General features: G+C 30.2%; 2 protein-coding genes across 12 annotated transcripts in view; one reads left to right on the top strand and one right to left on the bottom strand.

The window, feature by feature from the left end:
• The window catches only part of LOC107446727 (phosphatidylinositol-binding clathrin assembly protein LAP), a 50,106-nt gene extending 36,467 nt beyond the window's left edge, over positions 1–13,639 (bottom strand). For 6 of the 11 annotated variants that reach the window (XM_087161887.1, XM_087161889.1, XM_087161888.1 and 3 more), the window contains exons 1-6: positions 13,232–13,548; positions 8,837–8,979; positions 6,214–6,289; positions 2,948–3,050; positions 2,739–2,778; positions 913–969 (exon numbers count right to left, since the gene is read on the bottom strand). In XM_087161887.1, coding sequence (XP_087018013.1) covers positions 913–969; positions 2,739–2,778; positions 2,948–3,050; positions 6,214–6,289; positions 8,837–8,979; positions 13,232–13,361 — 549 coding nt within the window. In that variant the 5' untranslated portion in view covers positions 13,362–13,548. Of the gene's footprint in view, positions 1–912; positions 970–2,738; positions 2,779–2,947; positions 3,051–6,213; positions 6,290–8,836; positions 8,980–13,231 lie in introns of all 11 variants that reach the window. The other 5 variants (XM_087161892.1, XM_087161896.1, XM_087161897.1 and 2 more) reach the window with 4 other exon arrangements.
• A 583-nt stretch (positions 13,640–14,222) lies between these two features.
• Positions 14,223–16,929, top strand: LOC147812534 (uncharacterized). Its single transcript, XM_087162342.1, has 3 exons — positions 14,223–14,241; positions 14,813–15,628; positions 15,818–16,929. The coding sequence occupies exons 1-3, from the start codon at positions 14,223–14,225 to the stop codon at positions 16,927–16,929; spliced, it is 1,947 nt and encodes a 648-aa protein (XP_087018468.1).
• The last annotated feature ends 2,290 nt before the right edge of the window (positions 16,930–19,219 follow it).

Below are 19,219 nucleotides of genomic sequence, written 5' to 3'. Positions count from 1 at the left end.
TTCAACTGTATGTCTAATAAAGATATTTCTTCTTAGTATCCCCTTTGTTTTGCCATAACCACAATTTTTGAATTCCCTCTCTCCCTACCAAGCATGATATATGGTCCCACACTTCAATTTTTTATCTTTTTAAAATGAAAATTTTACTTTCAATAAGTATTAGCTAAGGGTTAGACCTATAGACTAGTTTTTAAAAGTGTATACAAAGTTTTTAAAAGGTCAACAAAGAAAATTTTTATTTTAGCTACTTTTTATTAAATAATTAAAATTTTTTTCACCCATATGAAACTAACATTAATGAATTAAATTTAATGAATGCATTAAGATTTGAAAAAAAAAACTGTATTAATGTCAAGTTTCATCCACTACAAGTGTATTTGAATTTGAGTGGATGAATAATAAGTATTTTATTAACGATTGAAAATTTGAACAAGATAATAGGGAGAGTGGGAACTAATAATAGGAATTAAAAAAAAGGTCAACTTACACTAATTAACAAGTAAATAATATTTTATACAAATATAAGATTATTATATGTAAATATAGGGTGTCAAAAAAGTATGAATATCATCAAATCAAAAATTTAAAAATACACGAGAGAAATATTTATAAAAGATGCATTCAATGAAACTCAACTTGATCTCCCAGGAGTGGGGAAAGGTAACTTTATAATAAATAAATAAATATTTTAAATAAAAAAACCCATTTTTGTTGTTGCAGATTTAGATTTTCCAGAAAAAATGTACCCCATTCAGGTTCACAGTTGCCACTGTAACCGTTAAATGAAAATAGTATACACATTGTTTAGAAATGGAAAAATTCATGCCTTTTTGAAAAATAAAAATTACTGCACTTGACAATTATCAGACAAAGAAAGGTAACGAAATACATAAAAATTAAGTTACTACTTACATCAAAATCAAGCAAGGCATCTAACTGCTCATGAAGTACAGGAAGTGTTTTTAGGAGCTGAAAATAAGAAAAATATCAAAATAATATACTCCAAACATACAAATTTAACAAATCAGGAATGATACTATGAAATTAAGTGTTTTAATTTTAAATCAGATAATAAACTGTGTTTAACAATATAAAGCTCAAACAGGATGCGTAGCCAAATCTTTCAACAAAAAATAAGCACCTTTTAAGCACTTAAAAAATATTTTTAAGCACTATATACATTAACAAAATACAAAATAATTTTCAAAGACTTTACATGATCATGACAAAATAACTAGTTTCTGACAGAGATCTATTTTTCTTGATTACATTAGCCAGAATAAAAAGATAAGAGAAATATTCAGTTGGATTTCAGAGGGAGGAAAATGAAGTTAGAAATTGAGATCTATTGTAAAATGTAACGGAGTTGCTCATGATAGTGCAAGAATAATTCCCACTGAATGCAGCTCAGTATATATACATGCGCACCCGTAAACATTGCATCAAACATGTAAAATGATTGGTGCTTTCATATACTACGGTACGCCGAAATGCATTGCGCTTGAATGATTTCTGAAAAGGTTGAATAGAACAATGTGAAAACCAGGCTTTTGCATAATACGCTTCAAAAATCCACAGGGTAAAGAAAAAAAAAAACCTATAAGAACAAGCTGTCAGACAAGTTGTAAACAAAATTTTAACAGGAATCGCAGATATGATATACAATGATTTCTACCCACAAAATATTTAATCAATTTCATATACTCATCAATATTTAATCCGCCTCAATTCAGTAAAATATTATATTCATTGCACATAAAGAATCATAAGATATAAATTAGCAACATTAGAACAAAATATATCTTCTTTAATTCATAGTATTAATAAGTTTCAAAATATGTAATTTTTATATACTATACTGCCAGGGAAAAAAGCTATAATTTCACTATCTATATAATCACAAACGCATCTTGACAGAAAAATACAAATTCAAGAAATAGGATGCACTTTGTTACGCCTAAATTCACATACAAATGTAAGACAAATTCAAAATATACAACATGTATTATATTGAGTCAAGACAACAAATATGAAAAAAAAGTAATCATTATTTGCAATTCATTATTTAAAAAAAAAATCTAGAACTGTTTACACCAAAAAGTAAAATATTTAGGTATAGTCAGGTAAAGCAAAATAAATAGAGAAACAGGGACTTTTTTTAAACTTTAAATTTTCCCCAACAAAAATGCATCAAAATGCCTTTTTTATACATGAAATGATTTATTAAAATGATTAGAGGCCTTTTTTAAATTTTTCAGCTGATTTGATTTAATTTGATTATTTAATATAAATTAGATATTGGACAAAAAAGCCCATTAAAAAAATAAATAATGCAAATATGCTAATATTTAAACATGCTTCGTTTTAACTAAATTAAAACATTACATGCACATTTATTTTAATGGATGACAAAGATATTCATTATGTTTTTAAAAGTTACGAATTTTTTATTTCTTGTAGACAATTACACATTTAAAAATGATATTAACTTTTAATCTTTCTAAGAAATTCCTATTACCCTTAAAAATGATTGATTTCTAATTTCTTTTGAGTATGTGCTCGGTTAACTAAGATGCCTGACAGGGCATGTGAAAATTGCTTTATCTTACTACCTGAACTTAATTAGTCCTGAACTTGTAATCAGTCCTGAACTTGTCTAAAATCTTAAAAACATTCAATTCCAATACACGTAAAATAATAATAATAAATAATTTACAAATTTTTAGGACTGCACTTACAGATTCTGTTGTCATATTTCTTAGCACACCTTCTTCTTTCCTATAAAAAAGTTTAAATTATATAAAAAATATATAAATAATAGATAAAAAATTTACAAAAATAAATATTTTATTTAAGTATGAGAAAATCAATCGATATATAAAAAGTAAGAGTTGCAATAAGGTTTTTTTATTTCTTAAAGGGATAAGTTTTAGTAAAATTTTCATACCCTCTTTTCATTTTGCAAAAGTCAGCACCCATTACTCTGTATGTAGAAGCTTTAACATTTAAATACTTAGCATATCTTCGTACAAAGGTAGACATGTCATAACCTGTTGAAAAAGTTATGATGTAATTAAAAAAGAAATGAAGAATAAAAATCAAATTTCTATCAAAGAGAATATATATATATTACAAAAAGATTATATGATATTAATAAATATTAATATATAATATTATTTATATCTTCGTTCCTTCTAAAGCCAAAAAGCAAGAATGTAAATTCTAGTTTTCATATAAAGTAAAGGTCCTTGAAAAGTTCTAAAGAAAAATTCAGGACAATGTTTTTTGAAAAAAAATTTAAAAACAACAACAACAACAAAAGAACAAAAATCAGGACATTTTTTTGGAACAGAATATCGATAGAAGCAAAAAAGCATACCATAAGCTAAAAAAAGAAGTACAATTTGCTCTACTTAAGAATAAAAAAGGCAAATTTTGTTTCAAAGGTACAATAAAGTATACATATAATATTCTTAATTTAAGAATTACTTTGCTTAGAACAGAAAGATTTTAACAATTTCCAGTATAATAATTTTATTAATGAATATCTGAACAACTCTCCATAATTTGAGATTATATATATAAAAATTTTATAGTTCAGTTGCATTACCAATAATTTGATATTCTCTCACACAAATGTTTAATGAAAATTTGCATTTGTGTTCAAACCTTTCTGAATTAAATTATTTTACATTAGGGTTTCAACAATATGGAAACAAAAACACAGTGAATATACTGCTTAACATTCTTATACCAAAGTAATTTAGTGGATGATCCCTCATATCATTAATAAATCCCATAATATGATTACTGTATTGTTGATGGCAATCGATCAGTTTTAAAACCCAGAAGAATGAAACAAGTCAAGGAAATTGTGAAACTACGGAATTGCACACTATAAGATTTGTTACCTCATTTGCTTAAAATATATATATTGGCCCAGTGGCAGAATTTTTTCGAGCTATCAGCAACAAAACTCTCTAGCACTAAGATCTTTCTGCAAGATACTTATAATAATAACAAACGAATATGTAACTAATTTAAAATAACAAAAGCGCTGAGTTTACAAAAAAAAACTATTATAATTTTTTTTTTAATTGAACATATAATAATTTTTTATTCTAATATTATGAGTGATATTCTCGCATTTTGTAGGGTGAAAAAACGCGAAAATCATCAATTAAAAATTATGAAATTCATCGCCAAAAAAAAAGATCAACGACGAAATCACGTTAATCGGAATCCTCAAAAAATGATTACTCAAATGCATATTTCGTTTCGAGATTAGGTTGTTGTAATAAATAATATTGTATTAAAAAATATCAGATTTAAAAACTAGGGAGAAATCAATAGCAATAACTGCCAAATTCTCAATATAATCATTGCCTTAGAAAGAAAATACTGAAATGCACGACTCGAATTTTCCATATTGTTTTAAATATATCGGGATAGTTAAAAACCATGTGAAAATCAATATCAATAACTGCCGAAAATTTAATTGAAACATTACATCAATTTATGATACTATTGGCGCAAATTTAATGTGTCAAAAAGAATCAAGTATATCTTCATGCATGTTACAAATATGTGTAAATTTTTGTAGAAAAGAACTAAAAAAAAAATGTTTTTTTTTTTTTTAACTTTTCAAAAGAAAAATCTTTTTGCAAGAGCTCTGTAACGTTCTGCGACAATGTCGCTGCGATTCTACCATGAAGTATACTGGCATATGATACCTTAAATTTGATAGCATAAAATTGTTAAGTTTCTTTTGCATACGTCTAAATACACAAAATATTTTAAACAATGAATTCTATGAGTAAAGATATATGACTGACTCATGCTTGCAATAAATGACAGTCCCGAAGTTTGAATTATAGAATTTTTACTAGCATCATTGATTAGATGTAGAATCAAAAATCTAAATCTCTTGATTCTTTAAATTATTTTAAAATCCTCATTTGCATGTACAGAGGATAAGAAAGTGCAACATGAATATTAAGACAAAATTATTTTATTTTAATCAGAACGACTAAAAACTTTGCACCGTTTACAAACAAGTCATAATTTTTTGAAGCAATTTTTCATCGAAGGAACAAATAACAAAATGCCTAATTTGAATGAATAATCAGCAAGAATAAGATGCCAGCAATAAAAAATTATCCTAAATAACTCCATATTAAATCAAATTATGTTTATTGTTCATAAATTAAACTAAATATGTATTAAATATTAAGTTACACAAATTAATAAAATTATCTAAACACTTGAAATGTGTACTAAATAAAGCAAATTTTCTTTTTTTTTTTAGATTGAGATTCAACATAATTAAATCTCAGGCAGAGGGGGGGGGGGGCAATTAATGCCACACCAGGGCCCTACAATTCTAGAACTCTAGGAGAAAACTAGGCCAGTGATATCTAAACAAGAATTTGTTTGAACACTTTTTTTTATTTGATTGAAAATACAGAAGTAATTTTTTTTGCATACCTGCCAACATGGGGAAATAAAATAACAAAAAATTTACAAGAGAAATTTTTTAAATCTACGAGTAAAGCTTTGATACATCATGTATAATCATACAAGTCAATATTGGAAATTATATAAGCACTTACATTTTGCAAAATAAAAAATATGTATATAAATATCAATCTTAAGTTGATTTTTTAAACCATTATTTATAATTACTTTAACTATAAGCACTCAACACACTGCAGTACTGGCAATATCATTATCTGCTGAGGAATTTTTTGCCATTAGCCGATATTTTATCCTCAATTTTTAAAAAAAATTTCTTTAGCAAATACGGAGAAATTTCAGAATATACAGGTAAACAGGAGATAGTTGTAAAATACAGGAGTCTTCGTTAAAAAACAGGAGACTCGACAGGTATGACTTTGTTAAATTCCTATAGATAGATTCAGGTTTAGAATCTCATTTTAATTCAGGGCCAATACATAAATTCAGTGAAAAAAATAACTTAGAATTAGTGACTTGCAATGAAAAAAAAAATTGTTTTAGTTTAATAAAGCATTTATTTAAGGTAAAAAAAAATTGAAGGAAAAAAAAGAAGAAAAAAAAACAGTGTTCATTTGAATTAATTTAAAATTGGGAGGAATGAATAATTTTAAAAGTAGTAATAAAATATTTCATTGTTTTAAAATATATTTTGTAATTATTATATTAGGAAATTTTTTGTTTATGCATATGGCTTACCTTGAGATGCAGTCCTATCAACAAAACTACTCAGGTGAAATGAACAACTAGATGTTGCCATGCACTGAATAAATCTCTGTAAAAGTATCATAAATTAAAAACATAATTCTGAAAATGTACAGTAAAAAACACAGAAATATGTTAGTAAATTAATATATCTGCCATAATTAATGTTTATTTTAAAGCTTCTCGTTGGTTCAGGAAAAGGGTGACAGTGATATTGTACCTTAAGAATACATTCCTTTTTCAAAAAATTGGAAGCTGGTTCTGTCATTAGGCAACAGCAAGTCTATCTTAGTGTTTCAATAAAAAGTCTAATATAGGGGTGCACAACCTTTTTAACAGAAGGGCCACCTGTATAACAGATTGACCAACAAAGGCCCGCATACAAAAGTATTTAGACAGTAATTGTAGGAAGTGATTGTTATATAAACATCGTTGTTCTAAGCACAAAATTCTTTTTATCAGATAATATTGTAATATGTTTACATAAAAGTAAGCCATCAATAAAAAGCGATCGAACTAAGATCAATCAAAAAGCGTTAACCATTGGAAAAAAACGACCAAAAAAACCGCATTGAGATTGGGTACATCAAAACTTAAATGTGCAAATTCAAATTACCGTACTTGTTTCATTTTGTTCAGGTTGCTACCGCCGGTCGCACATCGAGAGTAGGCGGGCCGCATGAGACCAGCGGGCCAAACGTTGTGCACCTTAGTCTAACAGAAAAATAACTAAATTTGCAACATGACATAAAAAATCTTCGAAAAACAACCTTAAAAGCCGCGATGGCTTAGGGGCCAGAGCGTTCGCCTTCCAATGAGGCGAACCGGGTTCAAATCCCAGTCGATACGAATTTCGCATCCGGCTTGCACCAACCACAGTGTTGAGATGAAATATCTCAGTGGTAGATGGATCATGGGTTAGAGTCACCTTGCCGTCAGGCTAACAGCGGGAGGTTCCTGTGGTCTTCCTCTCCATGTAACGCAAATGTAGGATAGCTCCATCAAAAAAAGTCCTCCACGAAGGCAAATTTCTCCTAATACTCGACCCAGGAGTTCCCTTGTCTTCTAGATTGGGTTTAAAATTACAAGGCTACAGAGATGAACATTAGTAGTCGTAAACCCATAAAATTGGGTCAGCTGTTCAACGATGGTTATATATATATATAAAAAAACCTTAAAAAAGATATTAAACATATTTAAAATTTGGAAAAAATATGACTTCATTCCATTGAAAAAATAGCACAGTGAAATCTCTCCAGAGCGACCACTGTCTGTCCCACAGTAAAATGGTCGTTAATGGACATTGGTCCTTCTTAGGGTTTACCTCAACTGACTTTTAAATGTCATTGAAAGTACATGATTTTTTGCAAGCAATTTGAATTTTACTCAGTGTCATTTTCTTGCTGCAGAAATGCCACTTTTATTATCATGAAAATTGGATCAATGAATAGAATTTAGCATCAGTAAAAATGATCCCAACTGACATAATTATGTGTAAAAACAAATTTATCAATCATGAATGATAATTCTCTTCTAATAAAATAACAATTGTGCTTTTTTGAAGCTAACAATTGCTTTTAATTTCATATCATAAAAATTAGTGTACTTTAAAAAATGTTTGGTTAAAAATTCCTATAAATTTCTTCTTGTAAAATATGTTAACAAAAACAAATTTGGGTACTCCTAAAATTATTACACAATTACTGAAACTGGTTACCGGCTTTCTGGTAATGGGCAAAAGAGAAAATCTTAAAAACTAAGTCATTTAAGAATAAAAACAAACATGCTTATATCAGGGGTCTGTCTAGGTTTTTATGAGAGGTACCTATTTTGTGAAAATTTAGACATAATTTGCGAAAATTAAAAATTATAATAAAAAATCAACACAAAAATATGGTAAAGTAAGAAGATATTTTCAAAAATTGTTACTACAAAAAAAAAAGTTTTTATGACTGGTAAATGCTTATAAATTTTTCCCCATATATTCAAAAATAATTTTTCTAATGTAAACTTTTTGGCTTAAAATTGTATCCGAATTTAAAAATCCATAGAAGTCATTGTCCAAATTTCAACTTGAATGAAGGTCTGTTAGAATAAATTTAGAACAATGTTCGAATGCTTAGAATAAGTTAGTTGGAATTTCAACTTCCTGTAAAATTTACAGAGGGAGCGTCTTGTTGTTTAATTAAAAAAAATCTCGCTATAATCAGTATGCTATAATAGGCTTACTATACCGTACTATCTGATCAAGCACGTGATACCTATTTGTACATGCGGAATTAACCAGGTATTTATCGTTTCTTAGGGGGATACAAAAACAAAATTTTAAGAGGCGGGGAGGAGAATCTTAGAATTTTCTTTTTTAAAAGTATTTTATGAAACTACTGCAAGTTGAATTTGTGAAGGTACTGCTAAACGGTAGTAAATTTGCCCTGGACAGATCCCTGTATATATATATTTAAAAAAATAGCATGACTGTTTATTTAAGAGTAAAATTGAACACATTATTAAAAGAAAAAAACGGATTAAACAATTAAAGGATTCGAGTTAGTGTTCATATTGTATATATATCATATAAATGCACACACACACCATATTCATTCATAAAAAAACATACCTCATTGCCATAACACATTAGATGATGAGCTGTAATTAAAGACTTAAAAACCATCACCCAGGAAGTTTGTTGTGTCCTCTGAATAAGGAAATTGCACAGCTCTGGCACTGATACATTTGGTTCATTAGTACAATGAATCAAATCTGTAATATGATATACATTTAAATAAATATATAATAGCACTGAATTTGGTAGGAAAATAAAATTGCAATACATATATATATAAAACAGTACATGAAAATGAAAGGAAGGCATTGCAACAACTGATGAAGTGTTGAAAAGTTTGTAGCAGGTATCACAATCAATAAAATTCTTTGAAACATTGTGACATAAGATGCAAAAATTAATTTAATCAATTTCTTAGAAAATTAAAATAACTGTAATCTTTTCCGAAAAAAAGTACAGTAAATCTTTATTTTATAATTAGTGTAAAGAACTGTTATAACATCATAATCAAATTTTACAATTAACTTAACAAATTACAAACACTACTACAATTCCCTCATTGGATTCACAAAAACAAATAGTATACTAACTAGTATAATCAGTGGCGATTCCAGCAGGGGGGGGGGGAGGGGTCATGACACCCCAAAAATTGAAAATAATAATAATTTTTTTAATAGTTTATAAAAGAAATAGAAAATTTTAAAAATTATTTAAGGGGGCATATACACCTAGGTAGGTCGGAAAAATCGTTTTTTCCCCCATCTAATTATGTTCGTCACTGTTTCAAGAAGCCTAATCAAAAAGATTAAAACGAAATTTGTCATAGTCTAATTTTAACATAAAAAATGTTGAAGCGTGCTTCAACGAGTTTAACCAAAGATTGTATAACGGTGAAGATGGGAAACTTGCGAAACTCGATTAAATACTCGACGAACACAAAGAAATAATAATCAGTGAAACCAGATCCCAGAAGAATATTTTTGGAAGGTTATTTATATTCCTTTATTGGATAATATTTTAACAGATTTAAAGGACAGACTTTCCCCAGATGTGATGAAACTTTTTAATTGACGAGTTTTTTTACCTTGTCAAACTGCTACAGAAGAAGATCTTATAGCCGTTTGTGAAACTGCTGAGTTTTATAAGAATCTCTTAAATGCTTTCATAAAAGTTGCCGAAACAGAATTTCGTCTTTGAGTGGCAAAATGGTAGCGTAAAACAGAAGCAGAACTTGAAGTGCCATCGAAGATTTGTACCCATCAATCAATATGTTGTTGAGAATTTTAATAACTTTGCCAGTTAGTGCAGCAATAGCAGAACATTCCCTTTCAACTCTTCGACGTCTCAAAACTTGGCTTACAGCAACTTAAAATCAAGAACGATTAAATGAACTCGCGTTATTAAACATTCATCGAGAAATTGATTTGGATGTTGAAAAAATCATTGACAGATTTGCTAAAGTTTCTAAAAAACGCATTACATTTATTATTTAAAGATGTTGAATATTTGAATTATTTATGTATTGTTCTATTGTTCATTATGAAAAAAATAAATGAGTAGACTAGCATTAAAAACCAGTTTGTTTTTTCAAAAAAAAAAAAAAAAAAAATTAAAAAACATTTATTTTATACAAAAAATTAGGTGGGGGGGGGGGGGATTTGAGTCTATGACCCTCCCCAGGAAAAATTTCTGGATCCGCCCCTGGGTATAATCAAATATTGTTGTGGGGGAATCACATTGACCACGTCAGCTTTCATCTATTAAAAGGTATCCCATCACAGAATCGAGTTAACATGTCTTACATATACTAGCAAATTGGAATTGTATTTTTGTAGTGGTAGATACACTACACTGTTAAATATGAATATTCAAACAGGCTCTTAAAAAACAAGATACGTAAATTTTGTATAAAACTAAAATAAACTATTTTTAAAACGAGTTCAGATGAAAAATATCCAACTTTTTAGTACTATATTAAATTAATTTTAATAAAATTTAAAGTATTCTTAATTTGATAAAATTTAAATTATTGTTATTGCAAAACAATTGCATCAACCAATTTCAGTTTCTTCCATTTTGTCCAGTTTCTTCTGAGTTTTTTTTTCTCCCTACGTACTGATAAAAATAGTTTCGCCTGGAAAAAAATACCAGTTCTGTAAAACAGAGATGAAAGCGTCATGCTTCACTTTAAACCAGAATAATAGTTCCAAATCTCGAAAAGTAAATCTCATAATGGCAGTTCAATAATATTGACTTTTGCTAGAAGTAGTCTGGTTGAAAGCAAAGTATGTAAATTTTATTATCAGTTTTACCTTTTTTGCATGCTTTGCTTTCTTTTATGGCCCCTGAAAAAGTCACAAATCATTTTTAAACAGCATTTAGAGAAGATGAAATTTTATATTAGTTATCTGTTCAAACTGGCTAACAAAAGAAAATTCAATAGAAGCAAGTGAATTGTGTATTTTTTGTGGGAAGAACACTGGGTAAACAAAAATTAAAGCTAGTAAATTTTCTGCTGTGGAAAAAAGCCTAATGATGAGCATGGAGCAATGTAGAGCTCAAAATATCCTTAAAGGAATAGTTAGCTGGAAAATATCGAAAAATATAACATTAAATTTTTTAAATTGTCTGGCCAAAGTACCAGTGCGTATGACAAAGTCTGTGAGGAGTTTGTAGAAAAATAAAAACTCAATATTGAAAGTCTGTGATGAAAAAAATACAGGTCATCTGCTACATTTTAGATTTTCAAATTCATGACTTTCCATGACTAATTAAAAGAATTTTTCCTGATTTAACGAAGTTACTATTTTCTCCAACAAAAACACAACAATAAATTTAAAAAAGCATTATAATAACATTAATTGAAATAATAGGTATAACCAAAACTGTTATACTCTGCATCTTCATATTTATAGATTTCATATTTAAAAAACAGTAATGAAAGAGTTGAATCAATAAAATAGCTAAAAAAAAAAATACAAAAGCAAAAAAAAAAAAAAACACATTATTTTTTCTTATAGAATTAAATCATATTCTAGAGATACTTTTCTCGTTTATCGGAAAGGAAAGAAATACTCCTGATTTTTCTGTTCTCATTTTGAAATAAAAAAAAGTCCACAATGACTACAACAAAATTCCACAAAAATAGTTGCAAATAGTCTCATTTTAAGAACCTGTGGCAACCCTGCATCTGTTTCTACTTATACAGTCGACTTTTGATTAATAGTCCTGTTGTCCGAATAAAAACAAACATCACAACACAAGACTAAAATAATCATCAGGTTTTGGAGACTTCCAGGACAAGGCATGTAAGAAACAAAAATTTTATCACAATAGGGAACCAAATAGACTAATTTTATTTCAAAACTCAAGCGAGTTCAAAACCCCTTTACTGTCTCGGCAATTGTAGTTTGGGCGAACAGGTTTAAGTATGGAAATATTACCTTGGCACAACTAGTTTGTGACAATTAGTTGTACTTTAACAGGAGAATTGCAGCATCAAATGAAACACCGCATAAATCTAAACATGAATAATTATCTTGAAATTGAATTCTTTTATTACACTGTACACAAAAAGTAATCAAAATACTTTTATCATTCTTTTAGATCTAATTCAGTAGTTTGATTGTCTTAATACTAAACAAAAGCTTGCTAACATAGTTTAAATGCTTACAGAGGTAAAAATCAAGAGAATTTAGTTATTGCTCAGAGGAACCAGCATGGATATTTCCACATCATGACGAGAACAATCGCCAAGGTTCCAAATAGATTTTTAACTTGCAATTTTAAAAAAAAAAACATGTACATGTTTACTCAGGAGTGGCTACAAGTTATACGTTTCGAGTTGGTTCCTTTCTGCTAAGTTTTTTTTTTTTTTTGGCTTCTAGCAGGCATGACATGATTTGCCAAAACATGATTTTTCCACTGATCAAGATACGGAAATATCCCCGATATTACTAGTCCATAGATTTTTTCACTAGTTCATTTACATGTCTTTAATAAGATTTTTTTTTAAATCAATTTTAAGGAAAAATTTCAATTAAAAGAATGTATTGTCATAATTATAAAATGTCCTATATTGTGACGAAAACACAGACTAAAACATAAAACCGAAATCCAAAACAGAAAAACCTCATCAGTGGCACAACTAATAATTATGTTAGGTTAGTTCGAGTACAATTTTAGCGGTCTTGAACCAACGGAACATTTGGAACCCTGTAACTACTGTTTAATTTCTATAATACTGTATTATACTTGCAAATAGGGAAATAAAAGCTAGAAATTATCAGCATAATTCTCATAGAAATAATCACGATAAATACAGTTCACAGTGAAAGAAAAATACAAAAACTAAACATATTAATAACATATTGACTGCAGTGCGTACACAATTTAATAATTTTAACTTTCAATATATATAACTTTTATATACAGTACTCAGTCACTTACAATCTAAGTGTTTTTTCTTTGGTCCTATAATTTCTTCAGTAGTAGCTTTACAAACAGCTTTTTCTACATTTTGTCCATAAATAGTATGCTTTGCAGCCACAAGTCTATCATGCAAAGTTTGCCCGGCCATTTTAGTGCAAGTTTGTAAAGATATATGTATTTTTTATTTTCAAGTTAAACAAATCATTCGAAATTATTTTTTTAAAATTGTTAGACTAAATGATAATTTCGATTAAATAAACCCCAACAATCAGTTCAATAGTTATGTTTTCACGGTTCTCACATCAACATTCTTCTGCTATCACCTCTTCATCAATGATGCCAATCAGCATTTATTAACTTAACCAAAAAAAGAATTTATTATTGAGTCAAGTCAAATAGAAACTAGGAATCCATGAAAAGAGAGAGAAAAATACGTTGTCTTTTGGCAACACTAAAAAGGTTACCATTTTTAAGGGAGGTACTTCATTAACTTCGCACTAGAGCTGCACAATGGGCTATTAGCAACGATCTCGGAAAGGGCAACGATCTGGGAAACGTCCCTGAGGACGATCCGAAGACATGCCGTCACAATTTCGAACCTCTGCAGAGGGGATGGCTCCCCTGCTTTGGTATCCCAACAACCTACTCGTCGAGCCCTTTACAGTAGAACAGTTTAACGAGAACGATACGACGTACCCTCGGTCACTGCTCAAGCTGATCAAAGCGGTCGCCCACTCGCACATTGACAGCAGCCAGAGATACTTGACTTCGGTGTTCTACTCAGAGCCTGACTAAGGCAAGGACATACGGGGCAGTTCCCAGGGACCCACATTATAGGGGGCCCCAAATCGATCAGAAAGTTTATTTTAAGTTTCCTTCATTAATGAACTTTTTATAAAAATAAAATTGTAAGTTTTATGTTGGCTTCTTCATTAACCTATCGTATGAACACTATCTATATTTCGTAATTCCATGGCTTTCTAGGGCGGAATTCAGCTAAATTTTCGAAATGACGGTGGACAAATTAGGTCTGTTGCGGGTTCGCATAAGTAATATTGGAAAGCGGGAAATAGTTTAGTTGTAATGGAATGGCAACAAAATATAAAATATTATAGAACAAACAATCGATACGTTAACAAGAAAAACGATGTCTAAAATAGTTATTCTTTCTATGTTTCTTCCTATGTAAAATGTCCTCGTCATGTAAATAAATGTGCTCTTGTCTAAAACAACCTGTATCTTCTACTTGTGAGTCGTAGTTCAATATTAGTATAAAATTCAAAGTTCGACTTCGCAACATTAAGTGGCGTCCGTGTGATATTCAAGAGCCAAGCTTAAAAAAGAAAGGACAAAAGAAACGAAAGTAAGTGAAACTATCAGAATTTAATTAATATTTCACTTCATAAATGGAAGAATTAAAAAATAAAAGAAAGCCATTGCGCCAAGGATTTACTTTAACTGCAAATAATTTAGAAGCAGAGTTATCGAATACGGAGGTTAAAGTGGATCGCGTAAAGATTTTATTATCACAATTCACGAATAAATTCGAAAGATTAAACGATGTGCAAAATCAGATTTCTGAAAATTTATTAAAACTAGAAAATAATGATGATTATGAAAAAGATTTTGAAGCTAATGAAGAATATATTGACAGATATGTGTACTTAAAAGAAACTGTTAATCTTCGTTTGGCGAACAATGAACCAAGTTCACAAAATAGTGCGGAAATGAAGAGAAAATACAAGCTTCCAATGTTAGAACTACAGAAATTTAATGGAGAAATAAAAAATTGGCTCGGATTTTGGGGACAGTTCCGTAAAATACATGAGGACAACACCATTGATGATGATGATAAATTTCAATATTTGGTTCAAGCAATGGTTCCCGGGTCACCAGCAAAAGAACTGGTAGATAGTTTTCCACCGTCAGGCCAAAATTATCAAAAAGCAATTACTCAACTAAAATCGAGATTCGCAAGAGATGATCTGATGGTCGAAATCTATATTAGAGAATTGTTAAGATTGGTGTTGGCACAGGCTACAAAAAAAGGTCACATGCCATTGGCGACATTGTATGATAAATTGGAAACACAGTTACGAGCTCTGGAATCGCTTGGCGTTAAAAGTGATATTTATGCCGCCATGCTTTACCCATTAGTAGAATCAGCTCTTCCAGAGGATCTTTTGAAGACGTGGGAGAGATCTCGATCATCCGGAGAAACAAATGCTAGCACAGAAAATCTTACAAAATTATTGAAATTTCTCAGAATTGAAGTTGAAAGTGAGGAACGCCTGCAAATAGCTCGTAGTGGATTCGGTAGCCAAGGAAGTTTTGATGTAGTTCCACCAACTGCAGCTTGTATATACTATTCTGGTGATTCAAGGAATAACACGAGTGATTTCAAAAAGCTTAAATGTATATGGTGTGACAAGGATTCACATAGCTCAGTGGAATGTTTCAAGTTGCACAATTTAAATTATAACGATAAAAAGACAGTTTTAAAAGAAAAAAGAGCATGTTTTCGTTGTTTGAAAATTGGCCATCCAGCACAACAATGCAAAAGTTCTGTTAAATGTTTAATTTGTGATAGAAGACATTTGACAGTAATGTGTTGGAACATAAAAAATGGTGAAAACCAAAGTCAAACAAAGTCAAGTACTAAGGAAAAAAATTATGAAAATAGCAGTAGTTCTAAAACTCTTGTTAATCAACAAAAGGGTGAAACGTTGATGCAAACACTGATAGTAAAGGTCGAGGGCATAGATAAAACAGATAGACTCGCAAGAGTTTTGATTGATTCCGGTTCCCAAAGGTCCTATATAAAAACAGAGGGGGTAAAAAAGCTAAATTTGCCAATAATTGGAGAAGAAATTTTAAACCATGCATTGTTTGGCGGAATAGAAACTGGTCAGGAAAAACACAGTGTCTATGATGTCAATATAAAATCCCTAGATGGTCAATACAAAATTACATGTCCAATGTTAGCCCAGACAAAGATATGCAATTTCGTACCGAGATTAAAGAATCAAAACATTTATCCCATTCTACAGCAAAAATCAATTAACTTATCAGACGTTGGGGACAATCCTTTAGAAGTTAAAGTGTTATTAGGTGCGGATGTATTGCCTCAAATTCTCACGGGTAAAATTGAAAAATTGGATGAAAATATTATGGCTATTGAAACTCGGCTTGGGTGGACAATAATGGGTCAACAACATAGAGAAGAAAAAACAAACACTACTTTAAGCTTATTCTGCCAACCCAGCATTGGAGCTTGGAGACTATTGAACCTTTGGAGCTTGGAGACTATTGGAATACGAGATCCAGCCGAAGCTAAAGCAACAAAAATGAAGGTGAAGAAGAAGAGAAAGAGAAAGAAGGCTCAACTTGTACAGCGTGGTAAAGAATCAAATAACAATTTAAAAGAAGGAGACGTGGTGCTTATTGGCGATGATAATGTCAAAAGAATAAATTTGCCTTTAGCAGTTGTCTTAGAGTTATATCCCGGCAAAGATGGCATATCAAGAGCTGCGAAATTGAAAACAATCCATGGAGAGAAAATAAGACCCTTACCAAAGCTGTTTCCCTTGGAAATTTCGCCTGAAGAAACAGATTTTTACAAACCGAAATCAGCAGTCTCTGTTTCAGAAGGAATACGGGAGAATATTACTCGTTATGGAAGAAAGATAAAAATACCAAATAAACTAGACTTGTGAACTATAAAACATTTTTACATTAGGACATTAAAAGTTAAAAATATTTTTATAATCAGAAATTGTTGTCTTAAAACAAAACAAACAAACAAAAAATTAATTAAAAGTTTAAAATTTATTTGTTGGTGGGGAGGATGTTGCGGGTTCGCATAAGTAATATTGGAAAGCGGGAAATAGTTTAGTTGTAATGGAATGGCAACAAAATATAAAATATTATAGAACAAACAATCGATACGTTAACAAGAAAAACGATGTCTAAAATAGTTATTCTTTCTATGTTTCTTCCTATGTAAAATGTCCTCGTCATGTAAATAAATGTGCTCTTGTCTAAAACAACCTGTATCTTCTACTTGTGAGTCGTAGTTCAATATTAGTATAAAATTCAAAGTTCGACTTCGCAACAAGGTCAATCAAAAACCTGTATTTTTACATATCGCCAAAATGCGATATGTTAAAGAAAATACAGGTTTCTGATTGGTTTTATTGAAACATCGTAATTTCGAAAATTTTGCTGAATTCCGCCCTAATGTCAGCAAGGATATGAATTTTTTGTAGATAGATGACTAAGTTTACAATCAGAAAATTGCATTCGGAATGATGGACATGGAATTGTCAGAAAATCAGTAAAATGGACTGAATGATATTTCGTCTGACCATTGCGGGAGGGGGTTTATAACTATTTTAGGTTCGAGTCAATTTTCTTGTTATCTATTATGAGGTGAAAAATTTAAATACCACCGTAGTTCGGTTCTTCATTTCTGGAAAAGTGAAGCAGAGGAAGTCGGGCCCTGCTTCTACTGGGAACCTCGTCTTTACGATCAGTCCACTACGGGACACTTAATAGAACAAAAACAGTCACTCGCCAAATGACATACTTTTGTGATGGCACTCGGAACAAGTGCGACATGTTGCGATGCAATTATGTTTTTTTTTTCATACCTAGAAGATGAATTGCGAAATTATTTCATTCTGATTGATAAACAATAATACAAGTTCATGAGAATTAATTCCATTAATCTTGTTATTTTTTTTTACCTTAGTTATATACAACATTTCAGAGTTATCCCCTTATTCCTGATGGTTCTCTGTTTTATCAACAAATGGCAGTACAAAAAGAGGTGTTTATATCTTCCTCTTGATGATACGAATGCATTGATTTACACTAAAGTCCTTCTATAATAGAAGCTGAACTGCCCACCATTATGGAGTAAGCAAATACCATACCCACCATACGACATCCTCTTGAAGTTACGTCCAGCGCCCCCAGAGAGTATGCCACTTCCTCTGTGGTACCGATAAAAGAAAGTGGATTTAAGCTATGATCAAATGATCAGTGGCGTACGCAGAATATTTTCAAGGGAGGTGTTCATAACTTTCTGAAACTACTAAAAGACATTCGAGTCAGTAATAAAGCACTATTATTTCCCTAATTCAGACAGCTAGACAATTTTGACTTTTTATTTAAACAACATTGTTTAGTTAAATTTTGATTTGATTTTTTAAGTTTAGGAACATAATGTAATATCTTCTGAAAAAAGTCCAATATCATATGGGTGGAAAGTAACACTTTGAGGGCCACTTTCACATTCATCAGATTTTGTTATGCTAGAAACGTTTTCTTCAACGGAAGTGTCACATCTCTGTACAACAGAAAAACTTACATTGGTACTAGATGCTGTCACCTCACTAATTTCAGGTGGTGATTTTTTCTCAAAGTAATTAAAAATTGTTAAATTCTTGCCTTTTGACATCCTAAAGATCCAAGAACAGCAAATATATATATATATATCACGTGATTTTGGTTTCAAAAGTACAACCCTATTATAGTAAATGTTTTTTCTGTATTCTGAGAAATACCATGAGAAAAAAAAGTAGGCATAAGGCACATAAAAATATATAGTCTTAATAAATAATGGCCGCATGATTTCAACTAAAATTTTTATTTTTGCCATTTTGCCATTTTGTCTGAACCCCTAAACCCCTCCCTTGCGTACGCCACTGCAAATGATAGTAGAATCCGGTATTGAAGAAATGATAGCAAGTTCGAGAACTAGATAAAATTAGAGGATTCGAGTACTGAATTAAAAAAAAAAGAGTTCGAGTACTGATTATATGATAACTGGTTCAACTAACTTGACAGAATGTGTTCGGAAACAATTCGAATATGGGATCTTCTATTATTCGCATCTTTGAGAAAGATATGTACCTCTTTTTATGCGTAGAAGGCATTTCATTTGCGTTAAAATATCGAAAATATTGAAAAAAAGTTAAAATGAAATAAAATAAATAACTT

This window comes from Parasteatoda tepidariorum, chromosome 4 (assembly GCF_982258835.1).
Source record: "Parasteatoda tepidariorum strain Cologne lab strain chromosome 4, Ptep-v5.0, whole genome shotgun sequence".
Classification (NCBI taxonomy): Eukaryota; Metazoa; Arthropoda; class Arachnida; order Araneae; family Theridiidae; genus Parasteatoda; species Parasteatoda tepidariorum.
This window is presented reverse-complemented; position numbering and strand designations above follow the sequence as displayed.

Excerpts from the sequence above, each read along its gene's own strand:
- LOC147812534 (XM_087162342.1), top strand. Across the intron at positions 15,629-15,817 it reads TGATTTCAAAAAGCTTAAAT|TAATGTGTTGGAACATAAAA; the intron begins GTATATGGTGTG and ends GACATTTGACAG.